Consider the following 26,905-nt stretch of genomic DNA (forward strand, 5'->3'; position numbering starts at 1 on the left):
GCGTTAATTATGACAGCTATTATATTGTACGAAATAGTGTTATATTTTTTTTTAAACGTATTTATAATCTGTGTCGATGCCGTTATCGTTTTTAAACAAAGTACAATATATTGTTTTTATTTTTTGTAATTATTTTTCGTTGATTTGAACATGTGATTTTTATTTGTATATAGTTTAGTTCCTAACAAGCCATGTTTAACTTGTTAAGTTTATTATTAAAAATTATTAGTTTATTGTCGATATTTTTTTTTGTATTTTTATGGAGTATTTGCTGTCACTGTTTTTTTAAATAAAGTCAGACAGGAATATATGTTTTTTTATTCTAATTTCCTCTAATTATATTGACAATAATAGTAATAATACCTCCCTCCTCCTGTCCTCCAGACCGATTTCGGCCACGGCGGCCAATCTCAAGAGAGATTAGACAACTACGCAGGAGATATTATAATGCACATGTGTGTTCGCAAACACGGATGCACTCTCTATTCCCTAACTCTCATAACCCGATGGGACGGCTATCCGACATGAGCGGAAAGAGTTCAGGCACAGAACCAACGGCTTTGCGTGCTTCCCAAAGCACGGGAGTGGACACACTTCCAACTTCCAGACTCCGGGCTGCTACTGAGAATTTTCTGAAAGAAAAACCCCAATAACTTTGTATTGGCCCGACCTGGGAATTAAACCCAGGACCTACGGGTCTGCGGCCTTACATCAAGCCACTAGACCAACGAGGCAGTCTTTATCGAATAGTAAGCTAAGTATAGTTGTCTTCCGGTTTAAAGGGTATATATTGTCAATATTGCCAATATATATGGAAACAGCATCGATCCAATTATCTACAGTATAGCACAGTAGATATTGCCTGTGTTTTTCTACCAAACTTCTCAGTAGCAGCCCGCAGTTAAGAAGTTTGCCTTGAAAAGCAGTCCTACCTCTGATCTCTTGTCAGTCGTGTCGAACCACCAAATCCGAATGAATCCTAACGAACTATTTAAGTGAGGAAATAGTGAATACGTACGTCCGTACAAATGCTGGTGCATTATTTTTCCTGCATAGTTAGCTAGTTGCCGCAATACCCAAGTATTGCCGATGTGACCAAAAATCGGTAATTTTTGCCTTTTTTCTGCATGTTCAGGCAATCCACATTCGACTGAATACTGAGTACTTTCCGCACGATTACCGAATAGCAGACGAACATTCGCGACATCTATTGATTGATATTTAATTTTATATACATATATATATATATATATATATATATATATATATATATATATATATATATATATTTTATATACATATATATATATATATATATATATATAGCGTGATTTTGTTTATTAACTATAAACAGTGAATAGTTTAAAATAAAAACAACATCTTCAAAAACCCCATTTATTTTGTACAATAACAAAAACTGTTAATGATTTTCAATATAAACTTCCTTCACTTAGAACCGTTAAAGCCTTTACAATATCATCTTAAGATCCAAGATTGTGTGACAAGCCGAAACCTTATATTTCAAAATGCCATTAATAAAAAATAAAAATCTTAGGTTAACCACCTATATCACATTATATACTACACGGAACCCAACTTAAAAAAAATACAAGAAGCGGCCACGTCCACGGCCAAGTATCTATAGAGCAAATATCTATGTCATCGAGGTTCTACGATTTTTTTTTTCATATGTCAATTATTTGACATGTACCTGATGCTTGGTTGACACAGTGCGAGCTACTGACTTGACAGTTGATAGCTGCCTGCATTGTAATGTCAATAGCTCGACCTGACTCAGCAGTTTCCATTGAGAGTTTACGTTGGAGTAGTACTGGAATCATCTCGTGACTGACTTATCGACTGCATCTACTACGATGACTGACGAAAGCGATGCGAGTGGTAGGAGAAGGCAAGTAGGTGAAAACAAAAACTCGCAGTTGTTGATACGTCCACTGCGAATAACTGCACTACAGCTACTGCATAAGCTGAATCGTACGCTAGCTCGCACTGTGTAAACCAGACATAAGGGGCGTACGAGCGAGTAGTGATGGACTTAAAGCTAGGGTCACATGTGATGAGTAATATAACAAGAATTAAAACTAGGGAATCGACAAATGTGTTAGTTAATATGGGAAAACATTATTTGAATAGATTAAGTGATAACAGTTAAGAAATAACATTTAAAGAATTAAAATTATTCGTATATCTACAATTTAAAAAAAAACGTTTAAGGTATTCATTTTTTGTTACATTTAGAATAAATATATATATATATATATATATATATCTTTTTAATCTGTACCACAAATTGTTGTCACTTTCACAGTTCTTTTTATAAATTTCAAACAAATTTTATTCGTAACATTAATGTAAATATATTTTTTATTTATTAAACAAGTTACATTATAGAATCTGCTTACTATTCATTCCCATCTATAAGATAAAATATGACAAGTTAAACATTAAATTATAATTAAAAAAAAAAAACAGGTAACAATAAAATAAAATTCAATTTGTTCACAATAAAACATATTTAAAAACGTAATCGCAAACGCACATCAGAACTGACCTACGATAGTTTAGTTACATAATTGAAGACATAAGTCAAAGTGTTAGAGTGAGACGAAACGTTGTATTGCGTTGCGTCAACTGTAGAGCTATTCCGGAAGAACAAACTCGAAACTCACCACTTTTGAAGCTAGCGCAGCTTCAAGCTTTTGTCGCATTTTTAAACTTTTCGAATGTGTTACCTTAATGAACACTTTAAGTCACTATACACGTGATGGTACCTTCAACTCTCACGTTGTAAGACTAAGAATTATACGCGTAATGGACGAATGGCGTATGTACACGAATTATTAATCAACTAAAAAAAACATACAGTAACAGCCTGTTAATGTCCCACTGCTGGGCTAAGGCCTCCTCTCCCTTTTGATGATAAAGTTTGAAGCTTATTCCACTACGCTGCTCCAATGCAGGTGGTAGAATACACGTGTGGCAGAATTTCAATGAAATCAGACACATGCAGGTTTCCTCACGATGTTTTCCTTCACTGTCAAGCTCGAAATGAAGTATAAACACAAATTAAGCACATGAAAATTCAGTGGTGCTTGCCCGGGTTTAAACCCACGATCATCGCGTTCTAACCACTAGGCCATTTCGGCTTAGAACCAACTAAAAAACATAAAACAATTATCTAAAATCATATTTTGTCCCATGACACCTTACACGTATGTCTTCAATTAGTATACTAAACAGTAGAAGTATTCTGATAGTACAAACTCGAAACTCACCTCGGAACACCGTTAAACATCAGATAATAAAGATTAATATGTGACATTGACTATTATAATAACATTGAAAGGATACACGTGATGAAAAAGCGTGTCACCGTAAGTCTACCTATAAAGTTTCCTTCAAAATGTATAGAATTTAGATGGCGCTGCTGGAGCTAGACGATAAAATTTAAAATAACTAATATCCGGAAAAAAAACGGAATTAGAGTGAGAAAGCTAAAAAAAACAGATATTCGCCTTTCAAAGCTCATTTTCAATGATGTTAATCAAATTTATAAAACTTAATCAATGACCCTATAATTATTTCCAATTATCGTCTTCGTACAGTAGCGCCATCTGGCAATTTTGGAATAATTTTCAGCATATATTATATATAAGGATCAATCTTCCTTACCTCTAGACTCCGTAAATATAAATCACAAGTCATTGATGAGTATACAAAAGGTTATGTAATATTGATGTACTTTACGTTACTTTTTATTAAAAAAAGTTATTAGAAAATACACACAACAAATAAATTTATTCAGCAATAAATTTAACCAAAGATACACGTAGTCTGTGGAGATTAGTTGTAAAAATCGATTATTTTAAAATAAATCCAATTACATATTTAAAAAAAAACTATCGTAGTTCCATAAACTCTATATTTCCCTTGACATAGTAATTGTATTTTAAATATGACGTTTATTGAATAGAATATTTCAGTCAAATTCGAAATTATTTACATAAATTGTATATTGTGAGATTTTTTTAAAAATAAAACCAATTGTCCGGTTTTCTTTACGTACTTAAAATGCAAATATAGTGTAAAAAAAAATTTTTCATCATCCAATTGACAATTGTTATTTTTAAAGATTCAATTTCTAGCGTTCTCTATAACATCCTGAGCCATTTATTACCATTTAAATTTGTAAAGATAAATAAATATAAAATACCAATATATTTCATACGACAAATACCCACCAAACAAAAAATATCCCATATATAATAAACATTGTCTTTTCCTAATAAATCGCATACAATTTTCGCTTTAATAAAATTTGAAAAAAAAAAACTAATGTTGCTAGTACAAAAAATACAGTTAAATTTATATAAAAATCATTAACTATGTGTAAAAATCACAATTTCTCGAATATCCAACGTATAAGGTCCACGTTACACGCACCTAGTATTTGTAGTACCTGCTGAGAAAGATATAATTATTATTAATTATTGAACTTTAAGGTCGGGGACATTTGTTTTCGTATTTCCTATAACGAATTCGAGATATTTTTTATCGTATTTTATTTATTTTATTTTATTTTTTATTTTATTTATTTTAAGGACCACTAGTAGCTACTACATGTTTTAATGACAAATGTAAAACAATTTAGTGAAAATAGCTAACATGTGAAGCTTTTTAAAGTAGCCACAACAATTACAATATTTGTTTTAAAAATACATTAACACATAATTATAGCAACATGAGTAGAAAGATTAAAAAAAAAAAAAGTCCAAATTGGTACAAATTAAAGATCATAAAAAAATAAACATGCACTTAATAAAATTAAAATTAATAACACAAATAGTTTGAAATTGATATAGGTACAAATTAAAATTAAATAATTCATTAAATTCATGCAAAGTTTACGTTACAAAAAAATTACTAAAAATATACTAATTAATACAAAATAAAATTAAGATAACATTATTTATTATTTATTTATTTATTTATTATTTATTTGCATCTCTCAACAATTCTAGCGCCCGTTTACGATAAATCATGGCAGAGTCATTAAATTTAATAATAATATCCTGAGACATTGTTCACACACGGCCATCTGATCCCAAACTAAGCAGAGCTTGTACTATGGAAACCAGACAACTGATATACTACATATACTACTTTTCTTTTGTCAACACATACTTATGTAGATAAATACACCCAAAATCAGGACAAACAGACATGTTCATGCACACAAATGTCTGTCCTGGGTGGGAATTGAACCCACAACTTTGGCGTGAAAGTGTCATTTTGTTCGAAAACTTGTTGCCATTTTGTAGGTATTGATGTAATCCCATTGCTGTAGAAATTTTGGGACTTCTGATCAGAAAACTGCATCAAGTAATTTTATTGGTATCGAAACCAGCCAGAATATACAAAACAACCATAGACTATTCATACAATATAAAAAAAAGTTTTTCCCCGGCATATAATGAAACAACAATGAGTTTTACGAGTTTTAATTTTTTTTAGGAACGCAAAGGTATTTGAACCACTTTACTAGACAGCTATATTTTTTAATATTTAAGATATATTAGGCTCTAAACACATATTTGTATAATGCCCACTACATGCATACGGGATGTATATTTCTATACACCCCTAGATTTACATATACGTGATTCGCTAACAGCTCTGCTATATTATGCAATCTTATTCAAATCTTAATTAATAAATTATTATTTATAATACAACAATATTCTACTCAAATATATCAATAATAGTCCCGATAAAAGCTTCGCCGACATTCAAAACGGAAACGGATAAACCGGCTCATAGTGGACATGAGCCAGTTCATGACAATATACTTACATGTTATGTGTTCCTGCGCTGCAGACGGGACGCGATGCGATAAGCGATGAAGGGCCACACGGCGATCAGGATCAGCGTGGGCGGACTCAACTCCTGCCACGGCCATCGCCAACCGCGAGAAACTTGCTGCGAGAGAACATAATACATTTATACTACTATCCTATACAAATATTATAAATGCGAAATTAATGGTCTGTACGTCTGACTGCCGCGGCTAAACCACGGAACCGATTTTGGTAATATTTGATATGAAGTAAGCTTGAACCCCAAGGAAAGACTTGGGTTACTTTTTTTACACCAAACACCTACCCCAACGCGCCACAATCTTAGTGGAGTTGGTATTCAGAATTTGAGAGACTCATACTATACATATCAATAGATGGCGCGCGTGTCTTACGTCATTACTATTATAAAAAAATAATCAAAGTGTTCTCACGTCCAATATCATCCTGTCACCTTCCACGGCTTTCCTGAGAGCTGCTACGTCCGCTTCTAGTCTCGCCAGCACGCCCGGCAAATGTTCTAGCACCTTCAAATCTGATGATATTAAACGGTTATATACTCGTCAGGGTAGGTACGGTCCACTCATCACATAATCCACAGCCAAACAGCATATTCTTTGATGCCAAGATTGGCGCATTGGCGATGTAAATGGCGGTGACAATATACCACAAAACCTATTATATATTTATTTCATTTATTGCAAATATTTTATCACTATGGTTGTCATGAAGAAATTGCTATCTTTACTATCCTTACTAAGCTTCTAAGCTCGTCTGGGTAGGTACCACCCACTCATCAGATATTCTACCGCAAAACAGCAGTACTTGGTATTGTTGTGTTCCGGTTTGAAGGGTGAGTTAGCCAGTGTAATTACAGGCGCAAGGGACATAACATCTTAGTTCCCAAGGTTGGTAGCGCATTGGTTATGTAAGCGATGGTTAACATTTCTTACAATGCCAATGTCTATGGGCGTTGGTGACAACTTACCATCAGGTGGCCCACATGCTCGTCCGCCTTCCCATTCTAAAAAAAAAAAGTAAATTACACAAGAGTACTTACATGTAAGCTGAGAAGTTATCTGATGCGCGTGACCGTTGCTTAGGCGATGGCGGTTCAGTGTGTGGACGGGATCGGTCTCGTTCTGAAAATAAAAATACTTATTATGGTGACGTTTTTTTTACAACAGCACGTAACGTGCTTTCCGAGGGGGTACACACTTCCAGATTCCGGGCTGCTAATGAGAATCTTCGACAGAAACACCCTATAAGGTAATCCTCGCCCGACCTTGGGGCTTTGAAGCCGGGATCTGCTTTATATCTAGCCAATACCCACGAGACAGTCAGTCTAATACTCTATATCGGTGTTTCCTAACCTATTTCAGGCCATGCCCCACCTTAACATTTCCAAAATTTTTATGCCGTCCATACAAAATTTTTAACCTTTAAAAATTGTTTTGTTCCCTTAAGAAATATAAATAAGTATTAGGAAGGAATCACTTTGAAATTGTGGTGAATCCGCGACGAAGCTTACTTAACGACTCTAATTAAGTTGATATTTTGGTAACGTCAAACGTAATTATACCTTATAATTATTTACAGCATTTTTTTAAGAATTTGCCTTTTTTGTTAAATTTGTCACCGAGATATCGGTCCAATGCATTTAAAAAACCCGAAGCGAGGGGGCTAATGTCGTGTCGAGTCCATTTTTAAATTGCCCCCCTTAATTATCAAATTAGCGGAGATGGCCCAGTGGTAAGAACGCGTAAATCTTAACCGATGATCGTGGGTTCAAACCGGGCAAGCACCACTGAATTTTCATGTGCTTAATTTGTGATTATAATTCATCTCGTGCTTTACGGTGAAGGAAAACATCGTGAGGAACCTGCATGTGTCTAATTTCACTGAAATTCTGCCACATGTGTATTCCACCAACCCGCATTGAAGCAGCGTGGTGGAATAAGCTCCAAAACTTCTCCCCAAAAAGAGGAGAGGAGGCCTTTAGCCCAGAAATGGGACATTCGCAGGCTGTTACGGAACTATCAAATTGCCCCCCTGTGGGGCGTGGGCCCCACGTTGTGAAGCTCTATATGGTAAGAGTGGTGATGGTCAGTGCACTTACAACAGCTACATCTACGGTGTCAATGAACTCGTCGTCCGAGTCGTGTCGGATGCGATGAGTGGGAGACGACGAGCCACTATCTGAGCGGGAATCTGAAAATAAAGTCACCGTCAAAATTTACATACATGTAACACTTATGTCGAATTAAGTTAAGTCGATAAACTATTTTGGTGAAAATTCTTTGAAAGCAATGAAGGTATAAATTCCAAGGTCAAATTTCAGTCAAAGTACAAATTCAAATACTTCTTCAATATAGAAGCGTTATACTTATTTATTGGTTGTCATAAATCTACCACCGGTTCGGAAATTACACCTCAGACCTGAGAAGAACCGGCGAAAGAAACTTAAAAATGTTTGCAGTATTTATTACAATAATAAATTATTTAATTTTGAAACGGTCTGGAAGCGAAATTTCTCAACCTTCGCAACACAAGTGTTATGTCCCTTGTGCCTGCGTGCATATACTAAGTATTGCTGTTTGGCGGTAGAATATTTGAAGATTGTGTGGTACATAACGGGTTTTGCACATGGCCCTACCATCAAGCGCATTCCCCGATTCAAGTCGTTAATATAACACCTTTATCAAACAAATATCCCTTGTCCCTGATAAAACTAGCCAATTGAACTTGCAAAGCGATACAAAGTACAGTTTGTCGGTGTGATAATTTACGATAAATATGAAAGACGAAGAAATAAATCTGCTTATTAGATTCCCCCCCCCCTCCACCAACTCCTCCAAGCGGTTATCATTACATTAAAAGTGGTTATTATTACTTACATAAGGGCGAATTTTGTAGAGAATCGTTACGACACCTCTCGATAATATCACCGGCGACAAGTTGCAGATCAGCGCTCGGAAAACCGTCTTCTGTGTCGCTAACCAAGAGGAAGGAAGCGACATCTTTGTTATACGACATCGTTTCCACTATCTAATGAAATAGAAAAAAAAATTCGCGGCATTTCATATCTGTATTTTTTTTATTTAAATTTATAACACGAAGTCTGTACAGCAATTGGGATCAACTAAACCAAAAAAAAAAACTAAGCTATTACGTGCCTTGTTTAAAAACCCACCGTTTATTACTATTTTGACATGATTTTAATTTATTGATTACCATAATTTAATAATTTAAATTTTATCGATTATTATATAAAGAGCATGTTTTGTGTACCTATATAAGTAAATGAATAAATAAAAAAAGACATTCTAACCTACAAAAAAAATCTTACACAAGGCCATTCCACTAATTGAAGCAGATAGTTATACTAAATTACTTAAAACAACCATCTCAATTATTTATTTCTTAATACATAATTCTCTATGCGAATTAACTGGTTTAGGCATTTAACTAATTGATATTCATAGAATGTTTATAGGTTGCAACTTTTAAAAATTCCATACTTTTTATTCTTAACTTTACAAGGAAATAATCAAAATTGTTTACCTCCTCAACCGACTCGTTCGATAGCAAGAAAGGTTAATGAAAAATATACATTAATTACTAAATTACACGATCATTTTTATAAACATTTAATTTCAAAATATTTTTGATGTGAAAACTTCTTAGCGCTCGGTACACGGTAGGGGCGAACTGAGACTTCGAGCGTCAGACGAATCAGCGTATCTTCCAGCATCAGATGACGTCAGCGTAATTGTTATTCAAACATCAATTCTCGTAAGTACCTTAGCGCTATAAGAAATATTAACCGTCCCTAATATCGCCAATACCCCACAAACCTTCGGAACTAAGGTGTTATGTCCCTTGTACCTGTAATTACACTGGCTCACTGACCCTTCAAAACGGAACATAAGGCGATACGTGATAAGCGGTCGGTACACAGACGGGTTTGGAAAAAATCCTACCGCCAAATAAATTTAAAATAAATTTGTACTTCAGACATACTCTCACGTGAAACAACCCAAGCTCTGACACCCATGACTAAATTTTAATGGGCTTAATTTGTTAGGAAGTTCGAATACAAACAACAGGAGGAGTGCTGCATGGTGGGATAAGCCCAAAAACTTCTCTTCGAAAGGAGAGACGATCTAGTAGCTCTTATATTTTATGTTACTTATGCAATCTTCATACACATGAACCTCCATCTTCATACACATTAAACCATCTAGGCTGAATATATCGAGTTTATAGAATTATCATAATACCTTATGTAACTCATTAACGTACAACTGCATCGCTTCTTCTGACGGCATGTCGCCTAAGCTTTTCCACGCATCCCATTTCGTTCTAGAATCAATAAAATAATATATTAATCATAATTATATTGACATTGATCAGATTGATATAAAACTTTTGTATTATTTAAGCTTATCGTTTCAATTGGGCTAATCTATATGAACAAACTCGAAACTCACCACATATCGTGTAATGTCAGAATATCGGTAATCGGTTATCGGCGTATCGGTTGTCAACATTTCACGAGTGAGTGTGAGTAATAAAGTGAGTTCTTACAGAACAGCACTGCTGGTCGGACATAAGCTATATAGTATGTTAATAAATTATATGTTCATCGCCAATGCGTTACCAACCTTGGGAATTAAGATGTTATGTCCTTTGTGCCTGTCACCAGCTCACTCATCCAATGAACCGAAACCCCGTAACCGTAACAGCCTGTGAATGTCCCACTGCTGGGCTAAAGGCCTCTTCTCTTCTTTTTGAGGAGAAGGTTTGGAGCTTATTTCACCACGCTGCTGCAATGCGGGTTTGTGGAATACACATGTGGCAGAATTTCAGTGAAATTAGACACATGCAGGTTTCCTCACGATGTTTTCCTTCACCGCAAAGCACGAGATGAATTATAATCACAAATTAGGCACATGAAAATTCAGTGGTGCTTGCTCGGGTTTGAACCCACGATCATCGGTTAAGATTCGCGCGTTCTTACCACTGGGCCATCTCGACTCTCTGTAACCGAAACACAATACTAAGTATTGCTATTTGGCGGTAGAATATGTGATGAGTGGGTGCTACAGACGAGCTTGCTCAAAGCAGAGCCCCTTAGCTAAGTTTTGCGCCTTCAGGCTGTTACAAATAGAAATATAAACAAATCGAATCAAAAGCCTTCATTCAATATAGGAGCATTACACTTACTTATTGATTATAAAATTAGAAGTGTTTTGTTTGTACAATTGTTGAAAAAAAAAGAAAAATTCCGCTGAGTTTCGTTCGAAGAACCGGTTCTTATAAGGTTTGAGGTATTTTTTCCGAGTCGGTGGTAGATTTTGTGTAAATCAATAAGTAAGTGCTCTATGAAAAAACATTCTTGAATTTGACTTTGCTTGCAACCTTATGAGTTAGCAACTAGATCAACGGAACAGTCATAATTATCATAATCACAGCCGGAATACGTCCACCACTGGATAAAGGCGTTGGTCAAGGCCGGATGTCCCTAGACCCTCTTAAGGTCCACCTTGTACGGTCCAGTCATGACATGAGCTTTGCTATGCAGCCTTGCCCTCGCTGCGTTTGGTTGGTTTGTGGTCGACACTTGAGAACTTTTCTGCCCTAACGTCCTTCAGTTCTACGAGCGATGTGCCCCACCCGCTGCCATTTTAGTTTCGCAATCAATTTAATCAAGGCATAATATCATAGCAATATATTATAAAGGGGTATGTTTTGTTTTTGTTTGTTTTCCCGGTTCATCCTACCTGTTGACTATATCCCAAAATCCTGGTTTACTCTTTTTGCATGGCCCCTCTAGTGCTTGTTTGTAGAAGCTGTAGAACTTCAGCATTATATCATTGCTAGGCTGGTATGATCCTGTAAGGTGAAAGAAATATTTTATTGTTTACAATCAAATTACTATTTATACAGGCGTGTGTCCCCCCCCTTATGCAATACTTTATTGTACACCAAATAAAAATAGAAAATACACTTATTGTCCTTAACTTGTCGATTTTTTTTTTCAGCCTTTTGCCGTCCACTGCTGGACGAAAGCCTCCCCCATAGAACGCCAACCATCCCGATCTTGGGCAGTCCGCATCCATCCCGAACCTGCCACCTTTTTTAAATCATCGGCCCATCTTGTCACAGGGCGTCCTACACTACGTTTGCCTAAGCGTGTTCTCCACTCTAACACGTGTAGGCTCCATCGGCCATCAATGCGTCTGGAGACATGACCAGCCCACTTCCACTTCAGCCAGCTAATTCTACGCGCGATGTCGGTGACTTTAGTTCTCTGGCGAATGTCCTCATTTCGGATTCTATCTGCCAGAGAAACCCCAAGCATCGCGCGTTCCATTGCTCGCTGAGCGACTCTAAATTTGTGGACCAGTCCTACGGTAAGTGTCCACTTTTCGGCACCGTAAGTCATTACAGGTAGGACGCACTGATTGAAGAACCTGGTCTTAAGCGACTGTGGGATCGACGATTCAAAAATATGACGTAACCTCCCGAACGCCAGCCCAGCCTAAACGTATTCTTCTTTTAGCCTCCTTCTCAAAGTTGTGCCGGCCAAGTTGTATAGTTTGGCCCAGGTAGATTCCTGCACAACTTCAAGGGGAGAGCCATTTACGACCACTGGTCTCGGGGATACATGTCGGTTTGCCATAATTTTGGTCTTTTCTATGTTCATCCCGAGACCTACTTGTCTTGAAGAATCGCTCAGGCTGTTTAGCATCTCTTCCAAATCCTGCAGAGTATCCGCCATGATGACAATGTCGTCGGCAAATCGCAGATGTGTAATGTGTTGGCCATTTATATTAATGCCGCGTCCGTTCCAATCGAGCGTCTTGAAGACGTCCTCCAATGCATTGGTAGTTTCGGTGAGATTACATCTCCCTGTCTTACCCCGCGATGCAATTCAATTGGTCTTGTGCTCTGATCTTGTACTTGGACGGTCATGGTTGCGGCTTCGTACAAACACTTCACCACCTGGACATACCGACATTTAATTAGGCATCTCTGCATGGATTCCAGAACAGCCCAGGTCTCAAAGGTATCGAAGGCTTTTTCGTAGTCCACAAACGCTAGGCATAGAGGCTGATTATATTCCTCGGTCTTCTGTATTATTTGCCTTAGTGTGTGTATGTGGTCTACGGTACTGAAGCCTTTTCGAAACCCAGCCCAGCCACGGGTACATTATACTAATTCAATGGGTACAAGCACCTGAACTAGGCCTACTCTCTTTCGTCAGAGCGTCACGATAGCATGCGAAAGCGATCCCGTGCCGCTCCTCGTTAAGACGATTTTCGGGGCGCACTCGGCGCCTTGGACACCGGCGAGCCCCACATACCCACCCACTGTTCGTGGGTGGGTATGTTCAGCGTAATAAAAAAAAAGAAAAAAAAAAGCCTAGTCTCTTCCAATGACGTTATGCAATTTTAAAAGTGACTTGCTAAAAAGTATTCCAACTTAAAAGTAGAAGAATAATGAATAGACGGCAGTAGTGTGTTTATGATAATAATTTTTCCATCTACCTGACTAACTAACCCCCAGCTCTTCTGTTGAGGAGCTGTTGAGCTACCGCGCTGTTTTACAAAGAGTTTTTGGAAACATGTAGTAGAGTTACATTTCCTTCAACGCCGAGCACGAAAATAATTATGAGCACAAATTAAGCATATAAAAAATCTGTGGTGCTTGCTTGGGTTTGAACTCGGAATCAAATCATCATTAACATTCTCGTCTTCCAACCTCTAGGCCATCACGGCTCACTACAATTATAGGTATAATCGTAAAATATACTATATGTTGTGGATTTATTTAACAAAATAAAACATTATAATAATATTCAGTGAATAGTTAAGTTAAACCAAAAGGTCAGATTGGGAGCAACTTCAATATCGGTTTAAATTAAATATAAACCACAATGCTAATGAAACAAGATATAAATTTCAATAAATGTAATGTACAACAAACAAAGAAATCATGACAAATTATTTATATGCTATGTTAGATACAATCAATTGAAAATGAAGTACATAAAATTCAATGAATAACAAAAAAGAAAATTTCACAAAAGTTATCTCATATACTTACATATATAGACTGATAATCTTTTTAATTTTTTTTTTCTTTTTCCCGCGACTATTTATGCTATTGGAGCGCAAAATATTCTGCCAATGTCACGTATAAAAGAAAAGACACATGATATGAGATCATTAGGTTTCAAATTTTGAATCTTTTAATAATTAGTGGAAACTATGTAATTCTACACTACAAACAATTAATTGAACACAGCATACAAATAACATAAAAACACAATAATAATTTTAATTTATTTCCTAAAATAAATTTAATTAAATATTTAATAAATGGTTAGTAAACTAATGTCAAAAGATATTTTATGTTTACAAGACGGATATTAGAGGGAAGATGAGTATAATCTTGGAACTTACAACAATTAAAAAATATATGATCAATTGAACCTTCATCTAAGCCACATTCACAAATAGAGTTGTTTTTAATTTTTATTTTAGCTAAACGTACAGGGAACCGGGCATGACCCGACCGAAGCCGACATATAATAGACGCTATTTAAGATTAACCTTCGAGTGAGCAAGATTTCCTCGTTGCCTCGTTGTTCTAGTGGTTAGATATAAGACCGAGATCCCGAGGTCTTGCGTCCTAACCCCAGGTCGGACCAATAAAAAGTTGTTTAGTTTATCCGTCGAAGAATCTCAGTAGCAGCCCGGATTTGGTAAGGCCTTTGGCCTGCGCCTCGCTGTAATAATAATAATAATGTCCTCCAGACCGATTTCGGCCACGACAGCCAATCTCAAGAGAGATTAGCCAACTACGCAGGAGATATTATAGTGCACAAGTGTGTGCGCAAACAAAGGTGGACTCTCTATTCCCTAACTCTCATAATCCGATGGGACGGCAATCCGACACGACCGGAAAGAGTTCAGGCGTAGGACCAACGGCTTTACGTGCTTTCCGAAGCACGGGAGTGTACACACTTCCAACTTCCAGGCTCCGGGACTGAAACTGAGAATTTTCTGACAGAAAAACCCAATAACTTTTTATTGGTCCGACCTTGCAATTGAACCCAGGACCTCCGGGTCTATGACCTCATATCAAGCCACTAGACCAACGAGGCAGTCAACAGTTGCAAGTGTATACAAATCACCGTAATTATTATTATACACAATCTAAAACGTACGTTAATATAACATCGCATAGTTATACAACAGTCGCATCACACATAGATAAACGAAAAAAGTGAAAGTTCCAACAAAAAGTTATTTCGGTGTCTTAATTTTTGTTACATTTTCATTCCACTTAATCTACATTATGTAATTTAACGATACGTATCATAAAATCGGTATTATATTTTAAATAAACCGGTATTCAATTATTTACTCGCATAGAGGTTGGATTTTGTATCACACTTATATTATAATGTGGTAAGTTTTATCTGTGTGTTCAATTTTTAGTTATTAGCAAAAACTATTAATCCGATTCACGCCGAAGGTTGTGAATTCGATTCCCACCCAGGACATACATTTGTGTGCATGAACATGCCTGTTTGTCCTGAGTCTGAGTGTAATTATTTATATAAGTATATATTTACAAAAGAAAATTGGTATATTTAGTATATCAGTTGTCTGGTTTCCATAGTACAAGCTCCGCTTAGTTTGGGATCAGATGGCCGTGTGTGAATAATGTCTCAGGATATTTTTATTTTAGTACGAGATCCGCATTAGAGTTAATCTTCACCCATCTGCTTACCGGATGAAAATATTTTTTTTCTTAAATTTTACAATTAAATAAACGTCATGATTAGGTTGACCAATAAAATATGGTTATGACTATCTTGAAATAATTATTCTTTTCTTAACTTTTTTTAAATTTTTCACCCACGTGCTTACAACGCGAGTCTTACACCAATCGAAAATATAAAATATAAGGAATAAGCTATAATTAGCTTGCCCACCTTTTTCCTGTCATCACTCCCTGGTTGCCACGTGTAAACAGGTTAGTTCTTTTAGCAACTTGTACTCATCTGCTTACCAATTGATTTCTATATCAAAATAAAGATAATTTTATCACGAATATAACGGTGTAAGGTTGCTTCAGAAAAAGTGGTCATGAACAACAGTTGCCACGGCTTAAGAATTATAAATTAGAATAAGCACTGATGTGTAACAAAGACACATTGCCCGTTCTTCTCAATGCGATAGACGAAAATACAACACAGCAGCTGGGCATCAGGTGTCGCGCTCAACTGCAGGCTTATTATATACTTTATAAAACATATTTAGGTATCAAGGATTTGTGGTATTTAAACTATAATTCCTTATCAAAATCAATAACATAATCATTTAAATGTTATTTATAGATAAATGTTGCATTTCATATTTTTTAATTAATTATAAGCAGTCGTTTTATCAACAATTTGGTTATATGGGATATTTAAATTATCGTATATACCTTATCGTTTAAAAATGAAATAAAATCCTTATTTCAGCCGTGAGAAGTAAGAAATGCATCGACTTGGTGGCAGTATGATGGAATAGAGAATGTTGAAGGGTGAGTGAGCCAGTTTCACTACAGGCACAAAGCTTACAGTTTACAGCCACATAACTTTTTATTATCCAAGACTGATAACGCATCGGCGACATTAATGGTTCCTTACAGTGCCAATGTGTATGAACGATGCCAGACTGTCTACCATTTAAAAAAATATAACCTTCATTCAATTTAATTTGATGATAGTTAAGAACAATTGTATATCGTTTCATAAAAAAACAGAACACTGAACATACATTCGAAATACGTATTCGTATGAATCAACTAAACTTCAAAACCTTAATAATACATAAATACATCACAGTAACAGCCTGTGAATGTCCCACTGCTGGGTTTTGGAGCTTATTCCACTACGCTGCTCCAATGCGGGTTGGTGTAATGCTCATGTGGCAGAATTTCAGTGAAATTAGACACATGCAAAATTCCTCACGATGTTTTCCTTCACCGTAAAGCACGAGATAAATTATAATAACAAATTTAGCACGTGAAAATTCAGTGGTGCTTGCCCGGGTTTGAACCCACGATCATCGGTTAAAATTCACGCGTTTTAACCACTGGGCCATCTCGGCTTTTATAAATGATTTAATTTCAACTCGCATCGTCAAAGTCAAAATCACTATTCAAGCGTTACACTTGCTTATTGATTGTCAAAATATCTTCGGACATCAGAAAAACCGGCGAAGATAAGATTAACAATTATAGAAGTCAAGTTTAACAATTATATATTTAAAACAATAATAATTGTATTACTTACAAGCTTAAATTGAATGTTTATTATTATTATTTTATTATTATTATTTATTTATTAGATCACCAACAAAGTACACAAGGATACATAATAGCAAACAGTTCATAAAATAAAAAATAAAAGAAGTGGTACCTCAATTACAGGTGATAACTGCATGAACCAAAAAAAAAAAACAAACAAAAGACAATTCAAAATTTCAAGTTACAAAACAAAAAAAAACAATGAATAAAAAATTAATAAACTAAAATAAAAATAATAATGAAAACTAATATGGATAATTAAAAATAATTTAATTTGTTAATATGTTTAGATCAAAACTTGGAAGCTGAATAAGAACGCATTCCTTTAACCCACGAACTTGAAATTTAACAACTCGATTCATTTAAGATGACAATGCATTTTTAAAAACATGACCTAATTACCCAATATTAGATTCAGACTTGATACTTAACTATCAACAACATGGGACACAAAATGTTGCATAAAAAAGCTTATTTTTATAAACTTTCCATTACTATTAATTCGTTAATTTGAAAGAGAAACATTCCGTAATGAAACAGTCATAGAACTCCGATAAGGTTTCCATTTACAGAGTTCCTAACTAATTGACATCGTTACATAGCTACATGTATATATTAAATATTCATCGTTGTGACCCCTCGGCTGTCCAATGGACACGTGAGTTGTCATTGAAAATATCGATTTCAAACTCCCTTCACCTTATGGACGAACTTATTTCAAGACGCATATGTTAAAGTGTTTTTTTCTATGTGAAACATAGTTTTGCAAACCTTGATAAAATCTATATACATTGCGTGTACCGATAGATACGCAATAAATAGCACGAATATTTAATTTAAAAAAAACGATAATGAACTATTCCTATTTATCAAATTAAGCGAAAAAATATCAATTTCTGATAATTTATTTTTATTTTATTTATTTTTATTTTAGAACTACCAACAAAAGATACAATAATTCGTGTACAGCAGTAATTTTTAGTAATACATTTCAATTGTTCTTTTACTTACAGGTAATTACAGCATGCAATTTGTTATAGGCAATCATCGACTAACAGAGTTACATTAATAAAAATAATAGATATTCAATTGCGTAAAAAAACATGCTTACAAAAAACAGGATTTATCTTAATTTATGTAAAAAATAAAAATTGTAAAAAAGGAAAAAAAAGATAATAAAACTATATAAGATAATGTTTAAAACCATCGTAGATTTTTTTAATACATACTTTAAAGTATGTATCAAAATGGTATAATTAACAAGAGTTCCGAAGAAGGATGCCATATGATATACAGAGCATGTACTATCCCAGCACACGTCCGGACGAACTTAAATCTGTCTATGTATTTTTCAAATTAGGAACGTCCGTTTTCGCAGTGTCTACAGTCAGGTCAAGTCAATGTGTTATATATTTTAATGACATTGTATGACTAAAGCGGCTCGTCGACCTCAATCTTGTCTACGATTTTTCTTGTAATGAGATTGTGGTCACTGATAAAACTCGATGGTCTAAACCTAGCTCGGATTGTGTATATGTAACACAACTGGAGTATAATACATATATAATATTATATATTAATAATATAACGTTTAAAGCTATTACGTCGAGCGCGAATCTGTCTTATATGTGTCTAGCTAGAAATCTAGTCGGTATTGGGAACAAAAGCTTCAAAATCCTCTTCTACTGGATATTGCTGGAACTCTATTCCATAGAAGATTTTCCTATTGAGGTCTCCAGCTAAAATGGCTGCGTCTTTCTCTTGAAATATCTCATCCCATTGGAAGAAGATAAACATAAGAATGATAAACTGACATATTTACGCCTTGATATGTATCAGCGATGAATCCGTCAGTCAGTCAATTGTCCGTCCTGAAACTCCGGCTTTGTTTGCGTGTTTCAGACGCCACTAAGGAAGTCGGGATGACCTCGAGCTGCCTAACGCACTAAAGAGCTGTACATCGACAATGACGGTGAAGCAAAGGACTATATCTCATACCAAGATCAAAAACTTCGTCGAAATTTAGTCGATATTATTTTTAAATTTAACAACGCAATCCAAATGTATTCGGGTCACTTTGATAATTTATTTATGCGAAATAACACGAAAGAGATAACATTATCAAAACATATACAGTATACATATAGTTTGCTGACCCAATCGTGTATAGGCTGGCCGAATACTCTCCAGACAAGCCTCCAGAATCATCACGATGACCAATGATACCCGGCGCGCAACATCTGGGTCAATTATATATTTAATATAAAACAGAAGACCTGTTTATGACACAAGCAGACTGGCAAGACCACTTGATGGTATGTAGACATCACCACCCATAGACAGACGTAAAAAAATATAAGAAGATACAGAATCTAAATGAATCTGTACATAGACATTAGTAATCATAAAATTTCGACTATCACAATCAACGCTGCCTGACAATTTAAACATAAGTAAGTAACAGCCTGTAAATGTCCCACTGCTGGGCTAAGGCCTTCTCTCCCTTTTTGAGGAGAAGGTTAATTTAAACATGCAGAGACTAAAATAAAATGTAAACAATAGACAAGATACACCAAATGCACTGTTCAACATGTGTGGAGATTTGTTTATTTAAAAAAAAAAACATCATGACGTTTAAAAAAAAGACTTACTTATTGATTAAATTAATTTGTGTGCCGCAAATGTATTATATAATTAAGATTGATAAACAAATATTAACGATAAATTAAAATTTAATCATATTCTAATCTCTTGATATAACTATCATTGCATGTTATGTGATTTTGTAAGACATATTTTTAATTATTGGCTCTTTATTGGAATTGTCTCTTCTCTTCATACTATTATTTATGGTACGACTTCCTGACGTTAAGAGCGACACCGTTGTTTTTTTTAAGTGTTAGGCATACTGGTAAATTGGCCACCTGATGGTAAATAGTCACCATAGACATTGACACTGTAGGAAATATCCGTTCCTCGCTAATGCGCGGTTAGCCTTGAGAACTAAGATGTTATGTCCCTTGTGTCTGTAGAACACACACACTAACTTCACAACCCTTCAAACCGGAACACAACAATACTAAGTATTCCTTTTTTTTTATATATAGAATAGGAAGGCGGACGAGATTCCTGTTTGGTGGTAGAATATGTGATGATTGGGTGGGTACCTACACAAACCGGCTTGGACAAAGTCATACACAATGTTGTACTTGTTATCTTTTAATGTTTTACATACGCGAACGCCTAAAATACACACCACTTATTTTGCGTGAAAACTTTGATGTTAAAAAAAATTAAGTACTTTCTTGTATATTGTCTATGATTGGTCGTTGGAATTAGTTCTACTTTCTAAATTTATGTTTACCTACTCTAAATTATGACTAGTTTATAAAAAAAACCTTTTTTATATAGAATAAGGTAGGCGGACGAGCTTATGGGCCACTTGTTGGTAAGTGGTCACCAACACCCTTAGGCATTGGGATTGTAAGAAATGTCAACCATCGCTTACATAGCGCCACCAACCTTGGGACCAAAGATTTTATGTCCCTTGGGCCTGTAATTACACTAGTTCACTCGCCCTTCAAACCGGGACCCAATAATATCAAGTACTGCTGTTTTGCGGTAGAATATCTGGTGAGTGGGTGGTACCTACCCAGACGAGCTACAGAGCCCTACCACCACATACATACTTATATGTACATATCTATTACTGAATTGATTAGTAAAATATGGCACAGTTATAACTTGAAGGCTGGGAGAAACACTGTAAATTATAGTTGCAAGAAACAGTTAATATTTCTTAAAATGTCACCTTCTATGGGCGGAGACCTTCGTACAATAATTTTAAAAAAATAACGTTACAGAAACCGCGGGTAACAGGCTCCTTCGTGAAAACATTAAAGGCATGAGAAGATATCCTTAATTACTTCCTCTTGAAAAGCTTGCTCACATAATGGAACGGGTCTGTCTACATAACCCAGTACAGGAAAGTAAATAACAAATATTTCAATACGCAAAGTGGTTCGGTATGTTAGCTCGATGTTAGCATTTCAGACGAATGGCATTACACGGAGCGCTTAGAACGAACAAGTGAAGCCAAATTAAACTATTCATGTACGTTACTGTGCGAGATATTTACGAGCTTGTAGGTGTGTATTTAGGATTGCCAGAGTATGAAAGTTAAAATTCTTTTTAAATTTTCTTTAATACTGTCCTTTTAAGAACCGAGATGTGCTTAATTTGTATATATTATATTTTATCATTATAAAAGATGATGCATTATCTCTTCCTCAGCCTGAAGGAAAATATGAAACCTGCATATGTCTCATTTCACTTAAATTCTGCTACATGTATACCAATCCGCATTGAAGCAGCGTAGTGGAATGAGCAACAAACCCTCTCCTCAAAAGGGAGGCCTTAGCCCAGTAGTGAGACAATTACAGGCTGTTACTTTACTTTATTCGTGGATTTTTTTTGTAAGTAATGTTTATTAATAAAATACCTACCCAAAAACATTACGATTAGAACTACGATTTTGGCATAACTGTTAGCCGTGTACTCATGGAATTATTAATTAGCAGTTTAGGTTCTTAAAGAATGTTAAGGGCAATACATATATTCACATATAGTTTTAATACAAGCCGAGATGGCCCAGTGGTTCGAACCCGGGCAAGCACCACTGAATTTTCATGTGCTTAATTTGTGATTATAATTCATCTCGTGCTTGACGGTGAAGGAAAACATCGTGAGGAAACCTGCATGTGTCTAATTTCACTGAAATTCTGCCACATGTGTATTCCACCAACCCGCATTGGAGCAGCGTGGTAGAATAAGCTCCAAACCTTCTCCTCAAAAAGAGGTGCGGTGGCCTTTAGCCCAGCAGTGGGACATTCACAGGCTGTTACGGTTTTACCTGGACGTAAGAAGCTATACCGAAAGCCAGAAACCTGAATAATTCGCATACTATTTTTTTAAACGACAATACAATCATTTCCTAATTACTTTTGGTGTGTAAACATCTTAGCGGTACACGGTCACTGAGAGTTCTAGCGTTAGATGATGTCAGCGTAAGGTTTCGAGAGTCAGATACCGTCAGGGTATGATTTGTTATTGTAAATTCTATAATGTTTGCGTGAAATCGGTACATGAGCTCACCTGTTTACACATCAATTCTCAAAGGTACCTTGGCACTCACACCATTTTTATTATATCCATACCATGACTGCACTTAAAATTTATTTCTAAACTATTATCCGATACGACTTGCACTAAAACATACTCCGTGCTTAAAAGTATATCAATGATGATGACGTCTCACACACACCCTTCTGATCTATGTGTTTGTGTGTTTGTTTGTGTGTGTGTGTGCGTCTTTGTGTGTGTGTACATGTGCGTGTGTGTACGTGTGCGGGTGTGTGCGTGTGTGTGTGTGTGTGTGTGTATATCAATAGATGTTATCAAATAGCACAAAATATCATTCGTCAAAACTGATACTTAATGTTAAAAGGTTATCGGCATGCAATTAATTCAGCAAGGATAAGTTCAACGACACCAAAACATTACAGCACAACAACTGTCGTGTTTAAAACATTTCATATCTTAGTAAATAAAATTTAAACGTATGTGTATTCTTATGTAAGTTTTAATGTTGCGTATAGTCAACACAATATTGTATACACAAGTTTATATGTATATACTTAAGTATATTTCAAGCGTCTTATTTAATAAGGTGCAATATTATTGAAAACCTCGCTAGCCACTCATTGATTCCCAATAAATGAATTACCTATTTAATGCAAATTTTAAAGTGTTGGAGAAGGCTTATAATATAATAAGGATCATATGTATAACTAAAACTTTAATTTGAGTCATTAGAACCTTATAAGAAATTTATATAAACTAATACTCAAGCCTTACAGCTAGTAAAATAAAGATCTACGTAGACCAATTATATATTATTAGTTTCCACCCAAGGTTTTGCTCGTGTGTGATGAGGATCGGTAAGTGATAGGTACCCCATGTCTTTTTCTGCACCCCTGATGTGTATGAAGTATTTCATACACATCAGGGGTACATCATTGATAATCGGTTAAGTAGTTAAGAGTTAGGTTTTTTTTTATAGTATAGGTAGGCGAACGAGCATATGGGCCACCTGATGGTAAGTCACCAACGCCCACAGACATTTGCATTGTGAGAAATGTTAACCATCACTTACATCGCCAATGCGCCACCAACCTTGGGAACTAAGATGTTATGTCCCTCGTGCCTGTAATTACACTAACTCACTCACCCTTCAAACCGGAACACGACCATTCCAAATACTGCTGTTTTGCAGTAGAATATCTGATGAGTGGGTGGTACCTACCCAGATGAGCATTTAGTAGGTAAACAAACTGTACAATATAAACAATAAAAACACGTTAAACCAGTTAAACTTCTACATAACACATTGATAAAGAATAATGAATTGTATAATATTATTATTATAAAAGATAATAATAAGTAAAAGTAAATTAAAATGTAAGCTATTATTATAAAACATTGAAATAAACCCAACACGATATTATGAATAAACGCTTGTCCGCTTTTGAAAAGGGCAGGGCAGGTAACATCATGTGTTAAATTAGAGTAAGCTAATTTTATACCAAATTTCATACAAAACCATTCTATAGTTTTGCATAAAAGCTCCATCCATCCTCACAAACTTTCATGTTTATAATATTAATAGGAAAATCAACACACATAACAGTTGTGAATATACACTAAACAAATTATAAGCATGTTACAATATCCTGTGAGATTTTTCATACACGGCCATCTTATCCCAAATTAAGCTTTTACAAAGCTTGTGCTATGGAAACCAGACAACTGATATACTACATACACTACTTTCCTTTTGTAAATACATACTTGTATAGATAATTACACTCAGGACAAACAGACATGTTCATGCACACAAATGTCTGTCCTGGGTGGGAATCAAACCCACAACCTTCGGCGTGAAAGGCAAGTATCTACCAACCACGCCAACCGGCTCGTCACATAAAACATTACATAAATTATCATGAAACACAATATTTATTGACATATTGGCCCCAATGTGCCACAGAACAATTTCAAGGCTGTGGCGGAAAATGCAAACAAATAAAGCCAATAACCATCTCTTATTCCAAATTATACATTTGTGTAATTTGCACCCAAAGACCTTTGATTATAAATTTAAAAAAAAACTATAACGCTCTAATTGCCATTCAGTCATTAGTAATTTAACCGGCCCTGGTTAAATTTTTGAATGAAACTTTGGATTTTAATTCCATTTTGTGATAATATGGAGAAATGCTACTAGCTTAGTTACCACTGTTCCGCTTGCTTATGATTTGTACAGTGGGTTTTTTTTATTAAATTTAGCCTATATACAAGTACAGTTGGGAAGAATGTTCTGCACTGGCCGCCACCGCCATGCCGACCCCCAGGATGTCTTTTCACACCTCGGAAGGAACCCAAGTTATAAGGGGAGGGGAACATATGTGCTGATTCAAAAAAGAATTGCATTTTTTTGAGGTGTGACAAAGAAAAGACTTGCTAAATTTCTTGATGCAGGATGGAATTGATGTCACAGTTAGGTGGTTAATAATTGTATTGTTATATTAAAATTAAACATTTATTATTTTATTGTATACAAAATGTTTATTATTTTATCTATATATTAAATATAATAATAAAATATATATAATATATATTTTATTATTTAAATTGTTTATTATTTTACCACAGGTTACTATTATTGTTTGGTATGTTTACTTTTATGTTAATTAAATATTTTGTATTACAGATACAGTCAGATTAATTCTGTAAATAAATAAATACAGATGAATTCAGTCTTTGAATTATACATGAATCTGCTTATTAGTTCGAGAGTGTTTATTCCATTTAGCTAAAAAAGATCATTTTCATCACACGTAAATATTAAGATAACGCAATAAAATTATAATATAATGGTATGTTATTGTAGAATCTAATATTCCTGTAAGCATTATTATGATATGATAAGTTTTAATAAATAAAAAATAATGTGATGTCCACCAGACCAATTTCGGACACGGCAGCCAATCTCAAGAGATATTAGCCAACTGCGCAGGAGATATTATAGTGCACAAGTGTGCACGCAAACACAGGTGCACTCTCTATTCCCTAGGTCTCATAATCCAATGGATCGCCAATCCGACACAACCGGATAGAGTTCAGGTGCAGGATCAATGGCTTTGCGTGCTTTCCGAGGCACGGGAGTGTACACACTTCCAACTTCCAGACTCCGGACTGCTACTGAGAATTTTCTGACAGAAAATTCCAGTAACTTTTTATTGACCTGACCTGAGAATTGAACCCAGGACCTCCGGGTCTGCAGCCCTACATCTAGACACTGGACCAAGGAGGCAGTCAACAGTATTATATACTGATATAAAAACAAAAAAATAATAAATGTTGTTATTAATTTTATTAATAAATTTTGATTAATATATACGAGTTGTCTTTAGTTATTTTACAGAAGATCATCTAGATCCTAAAATATATGTTTATGTTGAGTACAAGAGGAATGGCATAAAAATATTTGTTTATTTAATTAAATATTTTTATAAACAAATACTGCATTTAATCAGTCTAATTAATGAAAAAATAAACTTATATTCCTTATAAAAATATATGTTTTTTTATATATATTAAAATGAGTTTATGTGATATAATGTGCAAATATTATGTCCATTTCCTATACATATCAGTGTGTCAGGAAAACTGTTATTTTTCCTAATGTAAAATATGTATATTGTTAATTAACCCTTATAAATAAATAAACAATTTGTCGGAACACTTCACTTGTTGTGTAGCACACTATTTAGGTTTTTATTAATCGTTTTTATAAGAATTTAAGAATACGGTCAAATTCTAAGGTCAATCGTATGAATGTACGCAATTAACATTTATTATTTACAACAATATTACGATGTACGGAGATATCATCAAAACATAATTACGGTCAATTTAGTAATTAAATATATAATAGAGGCCATAAGTTAATTTGGCAAATTATTCGCTACACTTACCATTTTTTGGTAAACTCTTGATAACATTGACCGCTGCTTTGAATTTTTCTTCTAAAGACATTTTCACACAATCACAAAACTTTAGAAAACAACTTATGCACTTTGGACTTTAAATAGCACCGTTTTATTACAATAAAACTAAGAATCACATACTCGTTAACGTGTTATTGCGGAACGATATTGCCGTATTATACAATTAAATTAAAAGAAAAACATATGATATTATGTACAAAATTAATGTCAAAATATTTCCTATCCTACGTCAATCTTCGAAATTAATATTCACAGACTAATCAAGCAGTCGTGGCCTTCCGTCTGAATAGTGAATAGAAAAAGAAAAGCAATTGCTTATGTATCAAATCACAAAATAAACTATAGAATAGTGACAAGCGTTGCCCATCGAACTTTTACGTCTTGTCATTATTTTTGACATAAGAGGTTTCATATCCTAGTACCAAAATATTGTTTTTGTGATATTAAATATTTTTTATTTAAATGTTTAATAGGTAACATGAACTAACGGGTATAGTACTCAAATGTACTATTGTTGTTGAA

General features: G+C 34.9%; 1 protein-coding gene across 2 annotated transcripts; it reads right to left on the minus strand.

Moving 5' to 3' along the window:
* Positions 1-1,381: 1,381 nt before the first annotated feature.
* LOC126779124 (acyl-CoA-binding domain-containing protein 5) lies at positions 1,382-26,733 on the minus strand. Of its 2 annotated transcripts, none has more exons than XM_050502975.1 (9): positions 26,351-26,733; positions 11,660-11,771; positions 10,157-10,238; positions 8,771-8,921; positions 7,993-8,084; positions 6,934-7,015; positions 6,308-6,408; positions 5,872-5,997; positions 1,382-4,477 (listed from the first exon to the last, which is right to left on the minus strand). In XM_050502975.1, the coding sequence occupies exons 1-8, from the start codon at positions 26,409-26,411 to the stop codon at positions 5,875-5,877; spliced, it is 804 nt and encodes a 267-aa protein (XP_050358932.1). In that variant the 5' UTR covers positions 26,412-26,733; the 3' UTR covers positions 1,382-4,477; positions 5,872-5,874. The 2 variants fall into 2 exon arrangements, with proteins under 2 accessions (XP_050358932.1, XP_050358931.1); XM_050502974.1 differs by having other exon boundaries at positions 1,382-4,480; positions 26,351-26,732.
* Positions 26,734-26,905: the final 172 nt, after the last annotated feature.

Source organism: Nymphalis io, chromosome 28 (genome assembly GCF_905147045.1).
Source record: "Nymphalis io chromosome 28, ilAglIoxx1.1, whole genome shotgun sequence".
Classification (NCBI taxonomy): Eukaryota; Metazoa; Arthropoda; class Insecta; order Lepidoptera; family Nymphalidae; genus Nymphalis; species Nymphalis io.